Source organism: Quercus robur, chromosome 3 (genome assembly GCF_932294415.1).
Source record: "Quercus robur chromosome 3, dhQueRobu3.1, whole genome shotgun sequence".
Lineage (NCBI taxonomy): Eukaryota > Viridiplantae > Streptophyta > Magnoliopsida > Fagales > Fagaceae > Quercus > Quercus robur.
The window spans coordinates 33,146,042-33,169,981 of record NC_065536.1 but is presented as its reverse complement, the minus strand read 5'-3'; the positions used below and the strand labels follow the sequence as shown (position 1 = coordinate 33,169,981).

Below are 23,940 nucleotides of genomic sequence, written 5' to 3'. Positions count from 1 at the left end.
ACAGACGTTGTGGGGTGTCTAACACCTTACCTACATTTAACTAGACTTCCGAACTCAAGAATCAAGATTTTTTACCCATCCATATTAGATTAGGAAAAATGACCTATATTGTGTGCACGATCAGCGTGGTGTGATTGTCCCGATCCATGTCACCTAGTGACACTGGATTCCTTGTGTATGCGACATGCATTAACACGCTTGATACTTTGAAGGGCTTCAGGTTGTCTCAGTACAGCATGTCGATAGGCGTCGTATACACAGACGCGAAACCTTGTCAATCGCCATAGCGCACCAAATGCGAAACTCTGTTGGATTTTTGCCGTGAAAATGAGGCCCCCTGTTGCCATATTCTTACAGTAAAAGCTTGGTGAGAATAGCATTTTGTGTGCTATGATGCACCTGCGGCGAAGCGTTGGGGGATTTCCACCACTAAAATAAGGTGAAATGCTGCCAGATTTTTGTTGTGAAAATTTGGCATCGATTGCATATGCACTGAGAAAACATCGACTGGGACCATACTCATTCCAAAATCAAACCTCAAAGCCCAAAATGTTTAAAGCCTCGTAAGCTAATTCCAATAGCTTGTTTTCAATTGCCAATGTCTAAAAATTATGGTTTTACCAAAACAAAGGGCTGTCCTTGGATAGGCGCTATGGGGTACCTAACACTTTCTCCACACGTAACCAAACTTCTGAACTTAAGAATCAATATTTTTTACCCATCCATATTAGATTAGGAAAAATAACCTTTTTCTTAGCTTAGGATCGGTAATAAAATCAAATGAAGTTAGGTGACCAATCATACCTTAGAAAAACCCAATGATTGGTGGGGACTTCACTTACCCTTGGTAATTTCCTTTAAATAGATTTATATTCCAATCACACATCCAAGGTACAACACACCTCCATAACATTTATTGCATCGAGAGAAAGGTGCACGAGCATTGCCATGATGGGTGATCAAGTAACCAAGAGGCGTCGACATATGTGTTCACATACTTAAAAGGCATGCGTGCATGTGTGTGCATGCTTTTTCCTACACATTTCTTTACCAAAACATTCTTCTAAGTTAAAGTTTCATAAGATTAAGCTCTAAATCAATCCTAGGCCTTTGAGTGATGTCGTCATTGGGAAACAGGGGCATGAGTTGTAAGGGGTACAAAATGAGATGTCTACGAGTATTCTATGATGGACGATCCATTGTACTTAACCTTATATATTAGCTTACATATTCTCCACTCAACTATCTCCATATAGAAAGAATTTGTACACCACACCCAAGGATCTTCCTATATATTTGTATCCTCCAAACATGGGAAGTTAAACATGAAGATCTCAAAGCATTAACTCTGTATGCTCCCTGTAAGGAAAGAGCCAACATTCAAGGGAAACATGGTTAGCTCTACATCACTATATAAACACCAAGCCTTCTCCTTTCTAAGGTACATAAAATTTCCTAGTTCTCATACTTTTAGATTTATTGGAGATCATTCAGTTACTGAATTAACCTTTGGAGGGTCTTTGGCTGGCACCTCATCGGTGCTCTCTATAGGTTCTTCACCTTTCATTCTTTTGGTACCCCCATGTTACTATACGCCTGGATGATCGACTTATTGAAAATTTTGTGCATCATCACCATCTTTCTTCTCAAAAAGTAAGATTTATATGATAGTTTATCATTGTATTTTTCCAAGACCATGACCTTCATTACTATTAAACACGTTCTTAATAAATGTCACATTTGTGAAACTTCATTATGAAGTATAAGAGCACAATTGTGGACACAAGGGAGGCTTTGGAGTTGTCGCCTAGTTTTTGCAATGGTTTAGGAACCATATATATAGCGTTTTCCCAAGGAAGGACCTTTTGATCTTACTACCAGATATATGAGTTCAGAGTTTAGGTATACTCTTGGAAAGGTGTTAGGCACCCAAGATCACCCAACCCTAAGGTTGGCCTCCCATCATTGTGTCTTACGTCTTAACCTTGATAAAACCACGTTCAATACTTGTATCTTAAACTCACACACACACTAGCATACATCTAAATATACAATGATGGCATCATTCATCCCAAAACAACATATCATACCTATCCATAAAAGCAATAAAGAGCCAAACCCATACCCAAATAAACCCTAGCATACATCTAACATGTGAAACCCCATCATACATATCAAACAAAGTAGCAACCAATCATGGCAGCAAGCAACATCACATTATTAATTAAGAGCATGGTATCTATTTTGTATATTCATCAAGAAAAGATTAAATCAACCAAATGCATGTTCATATGAATGCATGACTTACCTTACTTACCTTGTAGCACATTAGCACTTATGACATCATGAATGGGCATGTGAATGCATCTTCATGGCATCAAAGCAAGAAACAAGCATAAAACCCTAATTTAGGCATGTTAAAGGCAAACAAGCATGTGAACAAAGCAAATAGAAACTTATGGAGCATAAAACATATAAAAAGAAGCTAAATAGAACAAACATGTGAAAACAGAACTACCAAACAAATAAAATTAGCGTTTCTGGGCTGCGGCCTGCGCATGCAAGAACAAGCTTGTGTGCACATAATTAAGCCTGCGTTCGCAGGCAAGATTATGTGTATGTAACCTCTTACCCAAAAAACCTAAAACACAAAAACAGAGCAGAACCTTAAAATGAAAATTCTAACAACCTAACATGCATAAAATATGAAGACAACTAAAAAACTAACCTAAGCAGATATACATAAACATAAATAATGCAAAGAACTAGATTAAAACAAAAAAGAAAGACTAAAAAAGAAAAAGAAGGGTTGAAGTTTGATACCTCAAAAAGGAGTTCCCAAGCTTTGATTTTGACCGTTCACCTCAGTCAAATATATCACAAGTCACCAAACAAGCAATTAGCAACGTTAAACTAAAAGGATTGGGGCTAGAACAGATCCCAATCAAATAAAATTGACTTAAGGGTGGTTTGTGAAAAAATCCCTTTTGATTCACTATTTTCTAGTGAATCTTAGGTTTTTCCCATGGGATTTTTGTGTGTTTTGAAAATGTATCATGTAAGGCTTTATATAGTGGAAAAAATAGGGTTTGGAATGGCTCCCAGACGATGTAGGATTCATTCCAAACCTAAGTCATTATTGCAGAAAATTGCATTTTTTATATTTTTGAAACCTTAGCTGCGTACGCAGGAGAGTGCCTACGTACGCATGCTTTGGCTCACGTAAGCAGGCCACTGCTCACATACGCGAGCCGAGGGCCACTTTGGTCTTTTATTTCCAAAAATAGATTTTTGCTCATTTAAAATGTTATATTTTTCATTTTAACACTCCTCAAGTTAATTTGATATCTAATTGGGCTTTAAACTAGCCTTGGGCCTTGGAGTTTGAGCATAATTGGGGAATGGGTGTCCAAGTTGTAAGGGGTACAAAATGCGGTATCTACAATAGTGGTGGAATTAAATTTTTTAGCTTTTAGCATCTCAAAAACTCACTTGATCTATTTTAACACACCGCTTTATAACACACCCAATATTAAATGGTTCTACTTTTTTACCACTTGATTAAAATAATATAAGGATTGATTAAAATAATAAAAAAAATCACCACAAACCAGCCACAATCATCACAGCCCACGACAAAAAAAAAAAAAAAAAAAAAAGCACAACCCATCACCACCAACCACAACCCACTGCCACAGCCAAACATAGGAAACCCATAGCCAAAATCAACCACCACCACCACCACCATCAACCATACCACAACCACATCGCCACTAACCACCAATCCAAACCATCCAAAGCCAACACAACCCAACCGCAACTTTGCCGAAACCCAGCCACATCAAAAACCACCACACAAACTTAGCCACACCTAAAACCCACCACAAAATCTAGCAACCTACGACCATGATCCACTTAGAGAGGCACGACGGTGACGATCCACTGAGAAGTACAAGAGAGAGAGAGAGAGAGAGAGAGAGAGAGAGAGAGAGAGTAAAGAACAAAGAAGGGAGATAGGGGCAGAGAATGAAAATAGAGGTTGAGTTTGAAGAAGTGAACGAAGAAAGAGAGAGAAAAACGTTTGGGTATTAAAAAAAAAAGGTTTCATTGTTTGGCAAACAGCTATAGTAATTGCTACAAATAATAGTTTATTGTAGCAATGAGCCAAAAAAATTTAGCTATGGCACCATTGATGTAAGAGTTTTTTCCTTTATTTATTTTATTTTTATATATATTTGAGGTGCTAAAATAGTTTTTATATTTTGTTTTAATTTTAATAATGTCAAGTAAAATTATTTACTTAACAAACAATACAAAGAACGAAAATTAAAATGTGTATAAAGATAGAACTTTAAATGAGAATAGCCACTAAAAAGAAGAAGGAAATATTAATTGCTAAATATATGAGATTTTTTCGAGCATCGCACGATTTTGTAGCTAGATAAAACTCTTCCTATGGCTGAGTAGTAGTGGATTTAAAACTCTTTAGTTTACTGAGTAGTAGTTAGTTTAAAACTTGCATTTTGACATAATAAAAAAATTAAGAAAAAAAATCATGTGCAAAATTGTGAGATTACCAAAGCTTATGTGGCAAAATATTAGAAGATAAACTAATAGTCAAATGAGCAATTGGTTTAAAGTTTTCAGTTTGCTAAGTAATAGTCAGTTGGAAACGCTTATTTTGACGTAACAAATACATTAACAAGAAATGATGTATAAAATTGTGGGACTACCAAAACTTATGTGTCAAAATATTATAAAATCAACAAATAGTCAAACGTCTTTGGAAAGAATTCAAATATTAATTTATGTCCCATAAAAAAATCATTTATGAGATGGTTGAAAGCCTCCAATCACATTAATTGTCACAAACTTTTATGTAGTAAAACCATAGTTTTAAAAATCGGACCGGATTAACCGATTCAATTGATACCAATCCAATCCGGTAAAAGATTCCCCAAAACCAGCCAAAAACCAATCAAGGACGGATGAAAATAGGGAACCATGTGCTTTTTCGACTATTTAACGGTATTAGTTTTTAAAACCATATGTAAAACTTTGGCAAAATTTGCTAAGCAGTAACTTTTTAGAAAATGTTTTGGTGAATAGCATGTGGCTGAAGTTAAGTAGTTATGTAGACTATTTTTGGAATTCGAGTTTATTAAAATCGAGTTCCAACCCAAAATTGAGTTTAGCAAACTTAAGGTCCAACTAGTCTAGATCTGATGTTGAATTATAATTAAAAAAAAAAAAAAAAAAAAACCATGTGGAACTCAAGTTTAGTAAACTCGAGTTCCAGCCCGGTAAAAATAAGGCATAAAAATAACAGTTTGCGAGGCCAACTACTTTGTGGGAAATGGGAGTGCATTTCATTTGGCTTGAGATATGGAAGAATCTAATGTCATACATATTATCTTTTTCTATTGAGATTGAGTCACGTAGAGGACACCAAATACCAAATCCCATTGAAAACTCAACACGCAATTAGGCTTCAATAGAGTTAATTGAGAAACATTTCTTCTTGGGCTAACAAAGAAACTAATGGCTTAACGTCTTACTAACGCCTAGAACTTGAGTTTAGCAAACTTGAGTTCCACATGTTATTATTATTATTTTTAAAATCCATATCAGCCAGTTAAACCAATTGAAAATCGAGTTTAGAAAACTCGATTTTAAGGTGCATCTCGATTTTAACAAACTTGAGTTCCAAAAACAATTTATTTACCTAATTAACTTCAACCACATTTTATCCACCTACTAAAAACTACTCTATAGCAAATTTTGCCGTAAAATTTTGGTACCATTAGCATTTTCTTGCACGGAAGACACAGCTTCGCTGTAACCAATCAAAACGCAACGTATAATTTCGCGGGGCCCGCCCTGCGTCACTTTCGAGTACCGCCCTTTTTTCCACCTCGTGTCCTTCTAGTTTCGCCCAACCAAAAGAAAAAAAGAAAACAAAAGGAAAGCACAAATGGCGCTTCGTCTCTTTACTTTCAGTTTCCAAGTACATCCTCCCAGTCGTTCTAGTCCCTCTCTCTTTTCCTACTCTACGAAGTCTAAACCCTCACTTGCCTAAACCAAAAAACCCCCCAAAACGCACCGTTTTTTAATCTCGACGAAGAAGAAAAATGAAGCGAGTGTTCGAGGAAATCTCCGACGACGAGTGGGAGAACCACAGCCACTCCTTCAAGCCCTCTCGCGTCCTCAACACCACCACGAACCCCACCCCTCCGGCGATCGAATCCTTCGCTTACGGCTCGTCCAAGCAAAACCCGAAGGAGGACATAGTGTTTGATTTGGAGGACGACGATGAGGATGTGGTCGAGGCCGCCAGACCTTCCGTGGCGAACCGTGGCCGTCGGTTCGTGGTGGAGGATGAGGAGAGCGACGGCGACGACGGCGATAAGGACGCGGATATCGCGCAAGTGTACAACGTGAAGTCAAGCGATGAAGAAGGAAATGTTGAAGCGGAAGCGGAAGAGGAAGAGGAGGAAGAGGAGGAGGAGGAGGATGTGGTGGCAAAGGCTTTGCAGAAGTGTGCGAGGATATCGGCCGAGTTGAAGAGAAACCTGTACGGCTCCTCTGTCACCGCCTGCGACCGCTACGCCGAAGTCGAGTCCTCTTCAGTCAGGATTGTCACTCAGGTCATTGCTTAGTTGTGGTGTTGAATCCAATATGATTGAAAATTTTGCTTTTTTTAATGGTAGCTGATGTAGTTTTGGTACTTGTAGGATGATGTGGATGCGGCATGTAAGTCACAGGATTCGGATTTTCAACCGGTTCTCAAGCCATATCAACTGGTTGGTGTCAATTTTCTTCTTCTGTTGTATCAGAAGGATATTGGGGGAGGTACTGTGCTTTTGCCTTTGATAGTGCATAATAACTTTTTAACACTTTTTGCTAAAAATTAAGCTGTTGGTGCTGAGGGTACACTAAGAAATGCCATATTTTTATATTTTGATTGGTAAGTTGCACATGGGTGGGTCTTGAACCCCGACCTCATCGCCATTCCCATATTATGGGAGGAGGAAGTACCAGTTGAGCTATATAGCTTATTGATTATATAATTATAGTTTTCATGAATCTTAACAGGCTGTATTACATGGACCCATTGATATTTAGCTGCAGTAGCGTGCTTGTGAAGTTCTTGGAATATTTGTGTAATGCTTAGCAGTGAAACTGGCTTAGAAAATTTTGAATCTTTATTATGTCTGATTTGATGTTAGAACAGAGATTGATGTTTGCAGAAATTATATTTGACAACAAGTAGTCAAATAAGCTACTTCTAGATTTGCAATTAGTCCAGGCTCTCTCCCTTGTGGCCTTGCCGTTGAGGCACCTTGGGTGAGGCAATTTGCAAAATTCCTCATCATAAAAAATAAATAAAAAAATTGCAAAATTCCTCGTCATCCAAAAAAAGAAAAAAAAAGAAAAAGGAAAGATATGTGGATAATAGGGGTACATATTTGGATTCTAAACAAGTGAAAAATTGAAGAAAGTTTACAATAAGCTCTAGCTCAAATGAGCTTCCTCTCTACGTAGAATGGAGTGAAGGGTGAGGTTGTGAGATTCAACTTCAAGGCCTACTGCGTGTATGTGTTAATAAAAATAAAAATAAAGGAAAAAGCACGAGAAGAATGTCAGGGCTTATTGGGGCAGTGAACAGTAAACTAAAATGGTAGTAGTTCTAATTTTTTTTTTAATATGTTAATTAAAGCTGATTTATTGAAAAAAATAGTTAATGCGAGGTGGGTGTTAGGGTTTCTATCATGAATGTTTCTGATGAAAATCTAAGAAACTATGACTATTTTGTTTTTTTTTAAGTTGGATTCAAATTGAAGAACAAGAATTAATCACACTTGGACTTTCTTAGGCCTTTTTCTTTAGGCTTCCTTTACATCATACCTAAGGATTACACAAGGGGTTTTACTGTTGGCAACTTTTATTTATTTTTTATTTATTTTATAGATTGGATTAGAAAGTTGCATCCATGTACACAAGCTACTAATTCTAGTGTAGTAAGTTGTAGGATGCTAACTCATTGTCAAAAAGTAATAGAAGTTAATTTGTAAACTACTAAATGCCAATCATAAGGATCCGATAACATAATCTGACCCGTACTAAGAGCCTCGAGCCACAGGTATGGTCCATGCCTTGTCAGGAATTGTAGATATTTTCCTAACATTTGAAACATAAGAAAACATAAATATTGTCATTGTGCTATATAGCTCAAATATATGGTGGAAGTGAGATTGTGGGTACAAAATCATCACATGTATTTGTAACTTACCGATTGAAGTAAAAACTGGGGGGTTTGGGGGGATATCTTCCTACTAGAGAGATACATTGAAAGAAGAAAAGGACTTTATGGTAACCAAAATAGCCTAAGGATTTCTCTAGGTCCTGTGAGCATAACATTGGATAGATTTGGTCTTTAGCATGTATTTTGAGAGTTTTTGCTACCTGCATGACTGGGTGTAATTTTTGGATTTGTATCCAATTATTGGATTATGAAGTTTTCCTAAGATTTTCCACCATTTCTTACAATGCTAGATAGTAAGAAGAGCATTTCGCAGAGCCTACACAGCATGATGGAATACCTGAACCATGTGTAGTAAATTTTACTCAGCCTCTTAAAGAGACAGATATTTGGCTTACTGCAGAGAAGGAAGATTTCCCATTGATTGATGAGAAAGTTCAACTTGAGAGCGACAATTCAGAGGGTTGTAAAGAGTGAGTTTGATGCATCCGTTACTGATCCACCCATTATGGTGCATGAAGTTAAAAAGCTTAATAAAATGGAAAAGATTAAAACAATGGTGCTTCCTGTGGCCCAAGATAAGTTTGTAATGTTTGCAACATTGATTTGTAATTCCTGATGAATTTAATGATGTGGTGAAACATAAAGTTTCCTTGTTATTAGTGCTACCATAGGTGATTCCAGAATTAAAGCAAGTATCCAGTGCTGAAATTCTTATCATTCAACACTTGCCTTGAGGAGGATTTTTCTCCAACCAAGATGATGCGCAAATAAATATTATTTTTAATTTAGTGTTATTTAAATTTGGAGTCAATTATATATTTATTGGTCATTACATTTTTTTTTTTAATTTCTTATTATTTAATAAGGTTAGCAGTATTTTATTAATTTTCTAGAGTTGAGGGTATTTTTGTAATTCAGTAATTCCAAGTCAATTAGAATTAGGGTTTCCTAAGTCAATTAGAATTTAGGGTTTAGTTTTGGTAGTATATAAACAATTGATTAATAAAATTTCTCTTTATCTCTCTCTCTCTGTGTCTCTCTTTTTAAGTATTAATTGTTATTGATGAGAAAATTTATACATCAAGTATATAGGGCATATACCAGATGAATAATAGCACATTTAGGTTCTAAGATTACTATCATCCATAAAATTGTAAATTATAGAAAGCACATGCTCCTGCCGCCATCATTAACTCGAGGATAGTTCTGAAAAATTGCATCTTCACTTCTAAGATAGATCTCTAACAACCCAAAAAAATTCTAGCAGTTCTTTTAAGTCAAATGCACCACATCAAGCAATGAGGTGTAGCCTTCATTATTATGCTATTTCTATGTCTTCCATATTGTGATATTTCTCTTATTTTTTTTAACAATCTAGTGTTGACTCCAGCCAACCCGAAGTGTTGACTCCTTGGTTTTCTATTCCATTGGGTGTTGACTCTAAGAAAACTTAGGTGTCGAATCCTAGGTGATTTTTATAGTTTCTACTTTTCAATTTTTGTGTTGCATTAAGTTTTGGTTTTGTTCTGTGTCAAATGTAGGAAGTACATAGAAATATTTAGTTTAATTTACTTTTATTTAATTTTGGAGTTTATTGTGTTTTTATTGGTCAATTTGAATTTTATTTTAGGTCTTATTATTGGTCAATTTGTAATTCAATAATTGGGATGTTCAATTAGAATTTGGATTTCTTGAGTACACAAGAATTAGGGTTGACTATATAAACATGTTATTTTACTCTTATGGAGACAAGGTTATAGTTGCTTGATTAATAAAAATTTCTCTTGGAATTTTCTAACGGTTTGGTGTTGACTCAAGCAAATCCTAGGTGCTGACTCCTAAGTTTTTTACCTAGCTTGGTGTGGACTCCAAGCTACCCTAGTTGTGGACTCCTAAATTATCTATTCTTATATTTTTTGTTTTTTCAATTTGTCTTATCGTGTACCATTCTATGCTTCTTAGCTGAAAAGCATATCTCTAGCATATTATAAGGTTTAATATTTTGTTTTCAATATAGGTTTGAGATTTTAGTTAATTGTAAAGATTTATAGTTGATTACCTTTGTAATTTCTACAGCCATATTGGCGGATGAGATGGGCCTTGGGAAGACTATCCAGGTATGTTGGGCTCCATTATTTTGCCTATGTCTTGCTAGTTCTTTTGACCCCATGAAAAGAAGGTTCTTATTATTTTGGACTGGTGAGTTACACATTCACCTTGTGGGTTTTGAAGCCATGATCTTTCTCTCTAACCATTATTGTAAGAGGAGGAGAAAAGAAAATGGTGCAACTCAAGTATTTGTTGTTTTTTAAACCCAATAGGTGTCGATCATTGTTTTTCTGAATAGTGTAAAATTGTTCTTTTCCGACAGGCTATTACATATCTGACTTTGCTGAAACACTTGAACAATGATCCTGGTCCACATTTAATCGTATGTCCTGCTTCTGTTTTGGAAAACTGGGAAAGAGAACTTAAGAAGTGGTGTCCATCGTTTTCTATTCTCCAGTATCATGGGGCTGCGCGATCAGCACATTCAAAGCAGTTGAACTCTTTGGCCAAAGCTGGAAAGCCGCCTCCTTTTAATGTTCTTCTTGTGTGTTATTCACTTTTTGAAAGACACAGGTTTGTTTGACTGTGTTCCATATGCTATTTGACTTGATGTTGGTTGAAATCTTATAAATGATGGTGAATGCAGTGCACAGCAGAAAGATGATCGTAAAATTCTGAAACGTTGGCAATGGAGCTGTGTGCTGATGGATGAGGCCCATGCCTTGAAGGATAAAAGCAGTTATAGGTGGAAAAATCTAATGTCTGTAGCAAAGAATGCAAACCAGCGTCTTATGCTGACAGGAACACCACTTCAAAATGATCTACATGTATTACTTGCAAAAACCTCTTGCCTAGAGTCGCTTAAATTTTCCATAGTTCTTATTGCCAATTAAGCCTAGAAACATTCCACTGCTGCTGCTGCCTTAAGAAATGAATTTTAGAGATCATGTAGTTGAAGGCTTAGTAATATGATGGCTAGTTACTGCTAATGAGCTATAGCTTAATTGTCATTTCCTCCTTTCATAATAATGATATGGAGGGTGAGGTTCCACAAAGCAGCCAACCAATCATTTTTATCTCTTCTTCATTTCCTAGATTCTTGTAATTTTTGTTCTTGATTGTTTGACCCTCTTGTACACTCCCTGTGTACTAGGGTGTTCCCTTTTTGATATCAATAAACTTATTACTTATCAAAAAAAAAAAAAAATGGTATGGAGGGTGAGGTTGTGGGTAACTTACCAATCAAAATAAAAAATGATGGGTAGTTACTATGTTGTATAATGAATTCTGAGATATGGTCTTGTGATTGTTATCACCTGGTTTAAAGGGAATATGTTGGATTCATAGAGATTATCACGAACTTAGAACAAAATATGGGTATATGGCTCCTTCTATGAAATTTGGTGTGGGGCCAACTTCTTGGCTAAGAGAGGGGAGTTAAGGGTGGGAGAGGGATTTTAGGTTATGATTTTGTTCTTTGGTTGGATTATGTGTTTCCTTTATTGTTTTTTTCAATCTGTCAATGTTTGTTGTCATCCAATAAACACTTTCTTTTGCATACAAAATACAACAGTTTTGATTGTCTTTTGTCAAGAATGTAATTATATGGCAAATTTCATCTTTTTGTTGGTGGTAATTGAAGGGGGATGGGGACTGATCTTTAATGATGTTTGTTTTCAGTAATTTGCTTTGCTCAATAATAGATTACATTTAAGTTTGGTAATTACTCTTGTATGTAACATCAACTGTTGGAGATTATACTGCAAGGCAATCAAAAATTTCAGTGACATGCAGTTTTTATGTGGTTGACTTGCTGGGTTTTTGTTCCAGGAGCTGTGGTCGTTATTGGAATTTATGATGCCTGATCTTTTTGCTACTGAGGATGTCGACTTGAAAAAGCTTTTAAACGCAGATGATATGGATTTGGTTGGTCGTATGAAGTCTATTTTGGGACCGTTTATTTTGAGACGTTTGAAATCTGATGTGATGCAGCAACTTGTTCCAAAGATTCAACGGGTATTTTAGATGATTTATTTAAAATATAATTTTTTTTTTCTCTCTTGCTTATAATTTACTCCTGTAAATGCTTAAACTATTATACAGGTTGAGTATGTTGTAATGGAAAAGCAGCAGGACGATGCTTATAAGGAAGCTATTGAGGAGTATCGTGCAGCTTCACGAGCTCGTATCGCAAAAAATTCAGAGATAAACTCAAATAATATTTTTGGAGTTCTTCCTCGGCGTCAAATCTCCAACTATTTTGTTCAGTTTCGTAAGGTGCTGCGATTTCTATTTATCACATTCTCTATGTATTCAATTTATACACTTCAAACCATTCATATATTATGTTTATCTCCTAACTTTTTTTCTGTTGTGTGTTTTTCTTTTTCTTTTTCATTTTGCCTCCTTTTACATGCTTATTCCAGATTGCAAATCATCCTTTATTGGTTAGGCGTATTTATAGAGATGAAGATGTTGTTCGTTTTGCTAAAAAGTTACATCCAATGGGTGTGTTTGGTTTTGATTGTACCTTGGACAGGGTAATTGAGGAACTTAAGAGTTATAATGACTTCTCCGTTCACCGGGTAAATTCATTTTTGTCCTTTCGATATCTCTTCTTATTTTTTAAATGCTGAAAAATGTGATGGACTATCATTTATATCTTTTGCTCATTTTTCATCTTAATAGGTTATAATTAAATTCTATGCTTCTAGTTTATTCTAGAACTCCTAGTGCCTTTGATTTTATTATATTTTTGTATAATGGTAGAATCTCCATTTTGACATACATGACAGAGATCTCACATTTTGTTCATTCTAGATCAATGCATTAATTAGTTTCCATACAGTAGGGAAGCTTGTGAATATGGAGGTTGCACACAAGATTAATTATGTGTGATTGTATGTCTGCCTTAGCCAGTGTTCATTCCACCACTTCTGTAGAATTGATTGATAATTTAAATTTTAGAATGTAATTCTTTAGGAGTTGTGGTAGTTTTTTCTCTTTATTCTAGTGTTCATTTTTAAAATGATTACCTAGTTATCAAAAAAAAAAAAAAAAAAAAAAAAGAGGAAAAAATAAGAATAATTTTTTGGACTCTCATCTGTATTTCAGTTTTGAGGATTATTTTATATTAATGACTTAAATTAGCATTAATCAGCCTTTCTTAGATGTTGCATCAATGATACATATTTTGATGAAATAAGCTTAAGCTGATCCTAATACGTTGATGGTGTAGTGGGTGGCCTTAACCTTACCATCTGCATGGGTACTTAGATCAGAATCTCTGGATATCTCTCTATTTTTGAAGTCAGGAATTAAACAGTATGTTAATTCCTGTTTTATTTGATTCCCTTGGTTGGAAGAATGACAATGCTGAAGGTTGATAATTTGAGTTTGATTAAATATGTTATTTTTATTTATTTAACCATTGAGTGCTAACTGATGATCCGCTTTCCTAGTGAGAAATTGGGTGGTCGCAACTTTAGTCTGGAAATGTAAAAATTCTCCTAGTTCATTGTGGACATGAACTTGATTGATCTACCTCTTGAAGGAGGGTCTTACACATGGATGAGTGGTTCGAATTCACCTTTGATGTCTAGGATTGATAGGACATTGGTGTCTAAGGATTGGGAAGAGCAATTCCTTGATGTTATTCAGTGAGTGTTACCACATCCGATTTCAGATTATAACCCTATCTTGTTTGTGGTAGGAGGAATGGAGAGAGGTAAAAGTCAAGTCCCTGATGTTATTTAGTGGGTTTTACCACGTCTGATTTCAGATCATGGCCCTATCTTGTTGGAGGCAGGAGCAATGGTGAGAGGGAAAAGTCCTTTTAGATTTGAGAATATGTGCTTAAAAACAGAGTGGTTTGTGAAAAAGGTACATTTTTGGTGGAATCGTTATTATTTCCAAAGCACGCCTAGTTTTGTGTTAGCTAAGAAGTCGGAGGCCTCGAAGGAAGATATTCGCTTGTGGTATACAAAGGAGTATGGAAATTTATAGGTGAAGAAAAGGAGGTTGTTGGAGGAATTGGTGAGGCTAGATGGGAAGGAAGGGGTTACAGTGATCACACTTGAGGAGAAGAGGGAAAAGGATAGAGTGATTTCAAATGTGAAGCACTTGACTTTGTTGGAGGAAACATTGTTAAGATAGAAATCTAGAGATTTATGTCTAATTCCCATAGAAAGAATAATTATTTGGGTAATTTAGAGGTGGATGGGTATATGATGATGAGGGTTGAGGTGATTGATTAGGTGGTGGGGTGGGATTTTATTGAAAGTTATATAGGGAGATAGAAACATTGCGACCGGTGGTGGATGATTTGAATTTTGATACTATTGGAGGAAGAAATTCTACAAGTTGTGCATGACATGGAGGGGGACAAAGCCCTGGGACTTGATGGGTTTACGATGGCTTTTTTCCATCATTGTTGGAGGGTTGTGGAGAGTCATATTTTAGCCTTCTTTGAGGAGTTTTATGAGTAAATTCTTCATTTATTGTTCTTATTTCTAAGAAACATGAAGCCAATAATATTTGAGATTATAGAGCAATAAGTATGTAGAGTAGTGTCTATAAGATTTTGGCTAAGGTCTTGGCATACCGGTTGAGAGGGTCTGAATCTCAAAATGCTTTCATGGGGGGTCTTCATATTTTGGATTCAAGTCTTTGTTGCAAATGAGTGTGTTGATCGTTGTATTTGAAGAAAGGTACTGGATGTAATTTATAAATTGGACATAGAAAAAGCTTATGATCATGTAAACCGAGAGGCCTTGCTTTACTCGCTAGAAAGGATGGGTTTTGGAGTTAGATGGCGACAATGGATCCATACATGTATCTCTTTTGTCTAGTTTTCAGTTAGTCAATAGCCCTTTAGTTGTTTTTTTCCCCTAATTCGAGAGGCTTAAGATAAGAGGATCCTTTATCTCCTATGCTTTTCCTTTTGATGATGGAAGTGTTTTCTAAGATTCTTAGGCGAATGGAGGAGGCTGGTATTATTAGGGGTTTCAAGGTGCATGGAGTGGGAGGTGATGAGTTATGCGTATCTCATTTGTTATCTGCGGATGACACCATATTGTTCTGTGATACTACTATTGAACAATTTCTCCATATTAGAATGTTGCTAACATGTTTCACAACGGTTACAGGGCTTAAGATTAATGTAAGTAAAAGTGAGATGGTTCCAGTTGGTGAGGTGGATAATTTGGACGAGTTAGCTGATGTACTGGGCTGCAACATTGGGGTTTCATCTATGACATATCTTGGTATGCCTTTGGGAGCCTCCTACAAGTCGTCCTCTATATGGAATCCAGTTTTGGAGAAGTTGGAAAAACACTTGGTAGGGTGGAAGAAAATGTATCTTTCTAAGGGGGTTCGCCTGACTTTGTTCTGTAGGGGTTCACATGGGTGTGGTTTATGGAGGGGCATTTGAAAAGGTTGGGAGAGTTTTAGTAAGTTTATTTACTTTGAGATAGGAATGGGGAGTAGAATCCAGTTCTAGCATGACTATTTTTGTGAAGCTTAGTCGTTGAAAGGAACTTTCCTGGATTTATTTGAGGCTGCTACTTATAGGGAGGCATTTGTTGCAGATATGGTGGCGAGCCACACTTTGGAGGAAGGGTGGAGTTGGGATGTACGGTTCCAATGTGGTTAGATGGAGTTGGTGGAGGCCTTTTTTCATACTTTGGAGTCACTGAATCCTCCTATTGAGGATGGAGATAAGATGTGGTGTTTGGGGCTGAAGGGAGAGTTTGATATAAAATTCTTTTATGGTGCATGGAGGGGATCTAGCTCTATTACTTTTCCTTGGAAGAGTATTTGGCCTGTGAAGGCTCCATGTCGTGTGACTTTTTTTGGCTGGGAAGATTCTCACAACTAACCATTTGAGGAGAACGGGCTTCGCTATTATGGATTGGTGTTGCCTTTGTAGACGTATTGGAGAGAGTGTTGATCACGTGCTCATATTGTGGTGAGGTATCTTGGTTATGGAGCTTTGCTCTTAGATTGTTTGGTGTTTTTTGGGTTTTACCCAAGAGGGTTATCAACTTATTGGCTGGTTGGAGGAATTGATTGGGGAAGCATTCTTCAAATATTTGGATATCACATTGTGCGAAGTGGATTCTTTGGAGGGAGAGAAATAATTTCATATTTGAAGATTCGGTGCTTTCCAGGGATAAGCTCATAGCTCTATTTGTGACAACTTTGTTTGATTGGTCACGTGCGTGGGGATTTACTTCTAGGGAATCCATTCCGCTGTTTTTAGATTCCCTTTCTTGTACATAATTGTCTGTTTTTCCTAGTTGCTTGTACATATCTTCTTTGCCTACTCCCTCAAGAAATGGAGTAGTAGTTTTATTCAATACAATTTTTCTTACTTATCAAAAAAGAATTAATGGCACTTCCTCCCTCCCCCCTTCAAAACACAAAAGGTGAGGTGTCAATTCAAAATCTACTGCATACGTGCTTTATGTGCACCCGTAAAAGGATGTCACTGTTATTTATTTGAGTTATAGAGTGGTATGCTCTCTAGCTTAAAAGGCTTAGGAGCACCCTGGGGAGAGAACAAGGTTGCAATTCATGACTTGAAGCAGCTTTTTTTTTCCAGACTATTTGAATGGACAAATGCTTTGGGCGTTTTCACTTTTGATTCCCTGGTTGATTTGCTTGATTGTTGTAATTTTCATGCACTTTAGTTTTTCATTTTTTTGTCCTTAGCACACTACCTGTGTGCTTTGGTTTTATTTTTTTTGTGCTATTTTCTTTTTAATCAGTGAAGTATTACTTATTTATTAAAAAAAAAAAAAGGCTGTAAGAGAGGGAGTATATGTGGTGCTTACAGGGGAAGTCGCATTATCGGCTTCTAGTCTTGAGAGGATTAGGAGCTGTCCTACCTTGAGATGTGCCTAAGGTGGTTCCATGTAAACCTGTTGTACGCTTGTGTGATCCCCCTTAGTTCTCACCCATTTAGGGATGAGAATTTTCTCCTATTTGGTTGCCTCTCATAATTGGTGCTTTTGCCCTATAATGCTGCATATTCCACTTTCAATGGTTAGGATCATCTTCTCTTTCAGATCACAAGATATTTCCTCTCTTCTATTTTTATTTTACTATTCTGCATTCTTGGGTGAAAGTATTCCCTGATGTAGCTCTAACGGGAGTTCCCTGACTGATTTAGGTCATATTTTAAATTTGATTAGAGCCCAAACTTTGGTCATTCTTGTATTTGTTAATAGATTTTAGTGTTGTATCCTTGAGATATGAATCATGGGTGTGGTTCTTTTTAACTTGTTGGCAGCTAAGAAGGTCAAAGCTGTATAGTATAAACTAAAGTAATGGATGATCCTTTTTGGTGTGGCTGGAAGGAATTTGATTTTAAACTGGATTAAATATTTTGTTGCCCAACAGGGTTTCGTCCCTTGTTGTCTTGTGAATTGGTGGCAATAGCAAAAGCAAAGTATTAGTTCAGGTAACTTGACAGAAATAAGTTAGTATTTGATTTAACAGGCCATGTCATAACAAAAGGCCTTAAGGTTAGATGAATTGAATTGCACATAAACGACAACATTCAAACCAAGAGCCTTGTAACTCAACTGGCATTTCAAACCGTTTGTATATTTTTATATTATGTTCACTATCTGTCCCCTCAAAGGTAGGGACAAAATTTAACATCTCATTTGTACCCTCCAAAATACCTGAAGACTACTTTGCATTATTTTGGCACTCTGAAGGTTCAATACCTTCACTAGGTGTATGCTAAAGCTTGAGTTTTTGCCTGCTTGAGACAATGTTCCCACTCAGTTGATCTCACTTGAAAAGAAACCACCAAATCTTTTGACCCAACAATTGACATGATACGTAGTATGGTGACACTAGGGGTGGCAAATGGACAGATTGGATCATAAATGGGTTGGGTGTGTAATTACCCATTTATGACCCGTTTATATATAAATTAATTATCCATTATCCACCCAACCTATTTAATTAGTAACCCGCCCATTTAACCCAGTATGACCCAAATAAATAAATAACTTGTTATTAGATTTTCCCATTAAGTTAGCAACTACAAAATTTCTCATAAACCAAACAGGACCCTTGAAAATTGTATTAAAATCTTTTAGCTTTAAAACAACATCAACCACTTCATTTTCATTTATTTTCCCAAACTTTCTCACAAACCAAACAGAACTTCTCCTTACCCAGACCAATACCTAACTAATCAAACAATCTTTTAAGCAAACAAACACTCATAGAACTAACTTGAACTTTAGTCTAAACTCTGAAATACAGTTTTTCCCTAATTTTCTCAAAACTTGCTCGGCAACCAAACAGAAAAATACAAAAAAAAAAACCTGTTACCAGTATCTTTCTTGATATCCTCATGCTCATGCCTCCGCTTCCGATGGCGAGCCCAATCGGCGGTACTATTACAGATACTTGTACAACCTTCGTTATCGGGCTAGTTCTCGAGCAGGTTGCCAATAATCTCGATCCGGAGCTGCCGGTCCGAGAAGTTACTATCGTTGAAAGCGAACGCGAAATCAGCATCTGTAGAAGCTGATACACTACCTCTGGTGAACTCCGATTCCATCCCCGTTCTCTCTCTAGAATTTCCTTTTGTTTGGTTACTGAGAAAATCTGAGGGAAAATGTTTGGGCTTAGAAATCTAGAGGTTAAAGTGTTTGGGAAAGTGTTTGGTTACTGAGAAAATCTGAGGGAGAGTGAGACTGAGGACCGAATGTTTGGGCTTAGAAATCTAGAGGTTATACTGTTTATTTAAGTTTTAGATTTTAGAAGGGCTTAGTGGGTATTAGTGGGTTTATTTAATTTTAAATTTTAGATGGGTTTAGTGGATATTAGTGGATTTATCCATTTAGACCCATTTAATTAAATAACCAAATGAGTCTTTATTCATTTAACCCAAATACTCAAATGGGTTGAGTTAAGACTTATCCAAATAAGGTGTGTAATGGACGGGTTCATGGATCCAAATAAGGTGTGTAATGGGCGGGTTCATGGATATAGATAAAAATTGCCACCCCTAGGTGACACGACATTTCTTAAAAAACTAGGATATGATACGTCGAGGATACAACAATTAATTAGTGAATTAATTTTTTTTTTAGGTATATATATTTTATATTTGGAATAATTTATGTTTATTTTGGATGTAAAAATTATGTAACAACTATGAAATGTTTGGAAATATATCTAAAATTAATTTAAAGACAATAAAATATTGTTTAAAGTACGAACAAGAGAGTTCAAATAAACCAGACGCCCATAAAAAGAATTCAAATAAACAACATTCAACATCAAAATAGAACAACCGAATTAAAAAATAATTTTTTCTTCCTGAGTGCATGCTTGACACGTTTGTGTCCATGTTAGATACATGTCTGACACCAGTACGTTGGCAATTTTTCCTCGTCTGTGCTTCCCAGGCTGCACCTTGGGTGGGCTAGTTTTCTTCCTTTATTTGTGACCATAGTTGTGGGCCTTACATGCTCAAGATATTGATTGGTTGTATGCAACTGTGTGTTCTATCATCTTCCACTTGGATCACGATCTTTACGTAATTGATATTTACAAGTGATTGTGATCAATTGTTCGTCAATTTGGTGGTTTTCAATTTTTCATCAACTCATCAAAAATGCCAAAGAAGCAGTTCTTTACTCTATTAGGCCACATAGATGAACGTACAAAAAAAGGGTAATTTTGGCAGCCCAACCACTTACCAGTAGTATCTCCTCCTTGTCGTCCACAAATTTCAACCGATCAGTTCATTTATTCTAGTGGCGGGTGACTTGTGAACTCTTTGAACCTTCTAGAAGGAATTTGTGTCCTGCATCTTCAAAGGTTTTAACATTGTGTTCTTCTTTCCACTTGAAAGCTAATCACATGGGTTTGTTTCCCATACTAAGTTATTAAGTGTTGGAGAAGCACATTGGGTATCGTCTATTTCTAAGACTCCCTTCATTCCAATACACAAGTTTTCCTATACCCCTAGATATTTGAAGTGGTTGGAGGATATTCTTAGCTCAGCCGCTGCAACCGCAAAGTGCTAAATGATGCTAGGCTTTATGAAGCGCTATATGCCTCAGTCTTCACCTGGTATCAAAATGTGTTCATCGTGCAAGCTTTCTGTGAATGTTGGTGCCCTGTTAAAAACACTCCGCATACTTCTATGGGAGAAGTCTTTATTGCCCTTTGGTGTGGTATGTCTTGTATGTTCACATCATATCCCTATATATATATATATATATATATATATATCATATCTCTGCATACTTCTAGATATCATATCTCAATTGAATGTTGAATGTTGTCAAGAAAGGTACTCCATGCTAAATGTTTCTGAACTGACCAACCCCTTGCTAATTGGCTTCCAAGCCTGAGTCGCAACAGTGTTTAAAGCCTTCCATCAGAGTTTGTACGTTGCTTATAATCTTTAACGGATGACTATGACCCCCCTCAATTTTCTTTTTTCCAGATTATGTAAGATTAAACCAAGATGTTGAGTATATTTTTAGGAAGTGATGAACCTTTGTTTTCATTTTTCAATGAGAATGATTATGGCTATATTATAAAAATTTGTGATTGTTCATTTCTTTGGTGTGGTATGTCTTGTTCTCTTAGGTGCATACTACTAAAGAATAAAGATCCAACCGATGGTTTATGCTTGGGACCTTAATACAAACATAAATCTAATGATGAGCTGAATTTGATCTGGTTTCTTTGGTATCATTTTGTTCTAGAATTGTATATTCCTTTCTGACATCAGTATATTTTCCATCTACCTCAATGCAGCTTTTGCTTTATTATGGTGTCACTGATACAAAGGGAATCCTTCCTGACAAATATGTTATGCTTTCAGCAAAATGTCGGGTATGACCAAAGTAATCGTGCAAGTTCTTTTGGAATAAGTCTGTTTGATCCTAATTGAAGGTTCTAGTATATGTTCTTTATGGTCAAAATTTTAGATTGAGTTGTTTTCTTAATGATATAGGCGTTAGGTGAACTTCTCCCTTCACTAAAGCAAGGTGGTCATCGAGTTCTTATTTTTAGCCAGTGGACGTCAATGCTTGATATTTTGGAGTGGGGTTTGGATGTGATTGGGGTTACGTATAAACGACTTGATGGAAGGTATGCTGATCTGACATTTATAGTTTGTTCTCTTCTGACTACATTTTCTAGCATGTTGCTTATCTACATTTAATAAAAGTTACAATGCATGGATTGCATTCTTGTATGATGGATTCGTGTCAGATGCCTCCTGTTTTATAAAAGGAGATGACTGTCATTATCAATTTTTTGCACTTAATTATGGGCTACCAATGGTATTTTTATTTTATATGGTCCAAGGACACATTCAAACTCACCTGTAACTTGTAAAATATTCATTGATGTGCTCTATTAGCTTTGTATATTGTTTTTTAATTAGTTAAATCTATGAAGTGCTACTTCGGACAGATATTGAGGTCATCTGCTCTGGTTAATATATTTCCCAACATCAATTAACATATATTCTTTAAAAAAAATTCCCTTCTATTTACTTTTTGGTGGGTGAATGTGTGTTTAAGAATTATTAAATATTAGTATCAGGATTGAGAGAGGTTTCTAAGTTTTGGTTTAGCTGGATTAAGGAACTTGCTAAGATATGAATGAGATCCAATTAGAGAGGGGATGGGATGGGCTGTTGGACTTGTGTAGGTCAGGTTAGATTCAATTATGAATCTGATTATATGTAAGGGAATCCAAAATTTATAACAATAGAAAGGTGAGTGTTAATTGATTTCAAGTAGTGTAGTTCTTAACAACCACCAAGCCTTAATCCCAAAATTTTGGGTTTGAGTGTGGATCCTCAATTGACATTTCAGGGTTGGCCACATTTTTTTTGGCCATTCTACTCCATCCAAAGTCATGCTTTCTATTTATTACTTATTTGACATGTCATTTTTTACTATTTGTATTATTGTTATTTTTGGTTTTCCTCTATCTTTTTTGTTTCTTTAACTTAAAACTCACTCTTTCTCATTGTTGCATTAATCGCCCTTCTCTGAACATGAACAAACCACAATCTCAAGTGTCTCTGTCTCTTCTTTCCATTAATAGGGGTCACCCCTATCTTTATGAGTCATTTCAAATCCTATCCTTCCTTGCATTTCCCACGTGTCTATCTTAACATTCTCATTTTAGCTACATTCATTTTATATGTATAGTGCTTCTTAACAACCTAACATTTAGTATCATAGAGCATAAATGGTCTTATAATAGTCATATAAAATTTTCCCTTCAACTTAATTGGTATTTTTGTGATCAAACAATACTCTTGATACGATTCTCCACTTTATCCCCTATGTTCTTATCCTATGACACATTCTCTTTAATCTCTCAATTTTATGAATATTGTCTATTGATCCAAGATATTGAGTCTCTTGGGTACCTAAATATATGTGTTATTTTGCTCTCTTAATTTAGAGGTTGAACTTAAATGGGGAGGTGAGAACCAAAAATGTTATATAATTTGAAAAGGAGCTTGAATAGTTTGTTCCATAGTTTGTAGATCATCAATGATGCTTATTCTTGGAGCAGGGACCAAATTATGCTTCCATTGATAATAGTATCATAGTGTAGATCTTACAATAGTTACCCTAATTTGAGAGAGAGAGAGCGAGAGAGAGAGAGAGGGGGGGGGGGGGGGGGGGGGATGTTTTACAATCTTTATTTTAGTCTCATTTTTTCAGTCTGAGAATTTCTATTTCATGCTGACTAGATATTTAAACCGCTACTTATAGTTTGTTTAAATTGATTTTTTTTACCTTGAATTGTATATTGAGATTAGTGAAATTCTCTTCCAATGACAGTACTCAGGTGACAGAGCGACAAACAATAGTTGATACGTTTAATAATGATACTTCTATATTTGCATGCTTGCTGTCCACAAGAGCTGGAGGGCAGGGTTTGAACCTGACTGGAGCTGATACAGTCATCATTCATGACATGGATTTCAATCCACAGATTGATCGGCAAGCTGAAGATCGTTGTCATCGCATTGGCCAAACAAAGCCTGTTACCATATACAGGTGCTTGTGGTTCCATCCCCTTTCTTCCCAAAAGAAATTCTTCAACCTCTTTTCCAGAATACTAATTTAAATTCTTCAGTGCTGTAAATTTATATGGTAAATGGTTTTTTACTCTTATCCAATCAAATTCTTTGCAGGCTGGTTACCAAGGGTACTGTTGATGAGAATGTTTATGAGATTGCAAAACGGAAGCTAGTACTGGATGCAGCTGTCCTTGAGTCTGGTATAGAGGTGGATAATGAAGGTGAAACATCTGAGAAGACTATGGGGGAGATATTATCGGCTCTTTTGTTGGGTTAGGACACTAATTATCCTTGAGATACACTGCAACTAGAAATTCTTGTTCTGATTCTTTTGCATATTCTTCGTATAAGGTCTATTGTTGTACTATAAGTCAGGCTAGTTAGAGGAAAAAGGCCATAATTGATGGTGCATATGCCATAGGGATGTAAATTAGCCAAACAGTTAATGTAGCAGTGAAAATCAATGTTAATATAGATATTTTGAGTCGCTTTGGAAGACATTAAGATTTTTCATATAGGT

The 23,940-nt window shown here is 36.1% G+C and overlaps 1 protein-coding gene and 1 long non-coding RNA gene across 2 annotated transcripts; both read left to right on the top strand.

Moving 5' to 3' along the window:
* Positions 1-5,939: 5,939 nt before the first annotated feature.
* Positions 5,940-23,920, top strand: LOC126717837 (protein CHROMATIN REMODELING 19). Its single transcript, XM_050419762.1, has 12 exons — positions 5,940-6,647; positions 6,735-6,852; positions 10,343-10,383; positions 10,638-10,888; positions 10,962-11,142; positions 12,146-12,331; positions 12,419-12,592; positions 12,742-12,900; positions 21,122-21,199; positions 21,321-21,457; positions 23,179-23,397; positions 23,535-23,920. The coding sequence occupies exons 1-12, from the start codon at positions 6,132-6,134 to the stop codon at positions 23,695-23,697; spliced, it is 2,223 nt and encodes a 740-aa protein (XP_050275719.1). The 5' UTR covers positions 5,940-6,131; the 3' UTR covers positions 23,698-23,920.
* Positions 12,909-21,052, top strand: LOC126717838 (uncharacterized). The gene is made up of 2 exons (XR_007652757.1): positions 12,909-19,273; positions 19,308-21,052. It is a non-coding gene; the product is annotated as an uncharacterized LOC126717838 (long non-coding RNA).
* Positions 23,921-23,940: the final 20 nt, after the last annotated feature.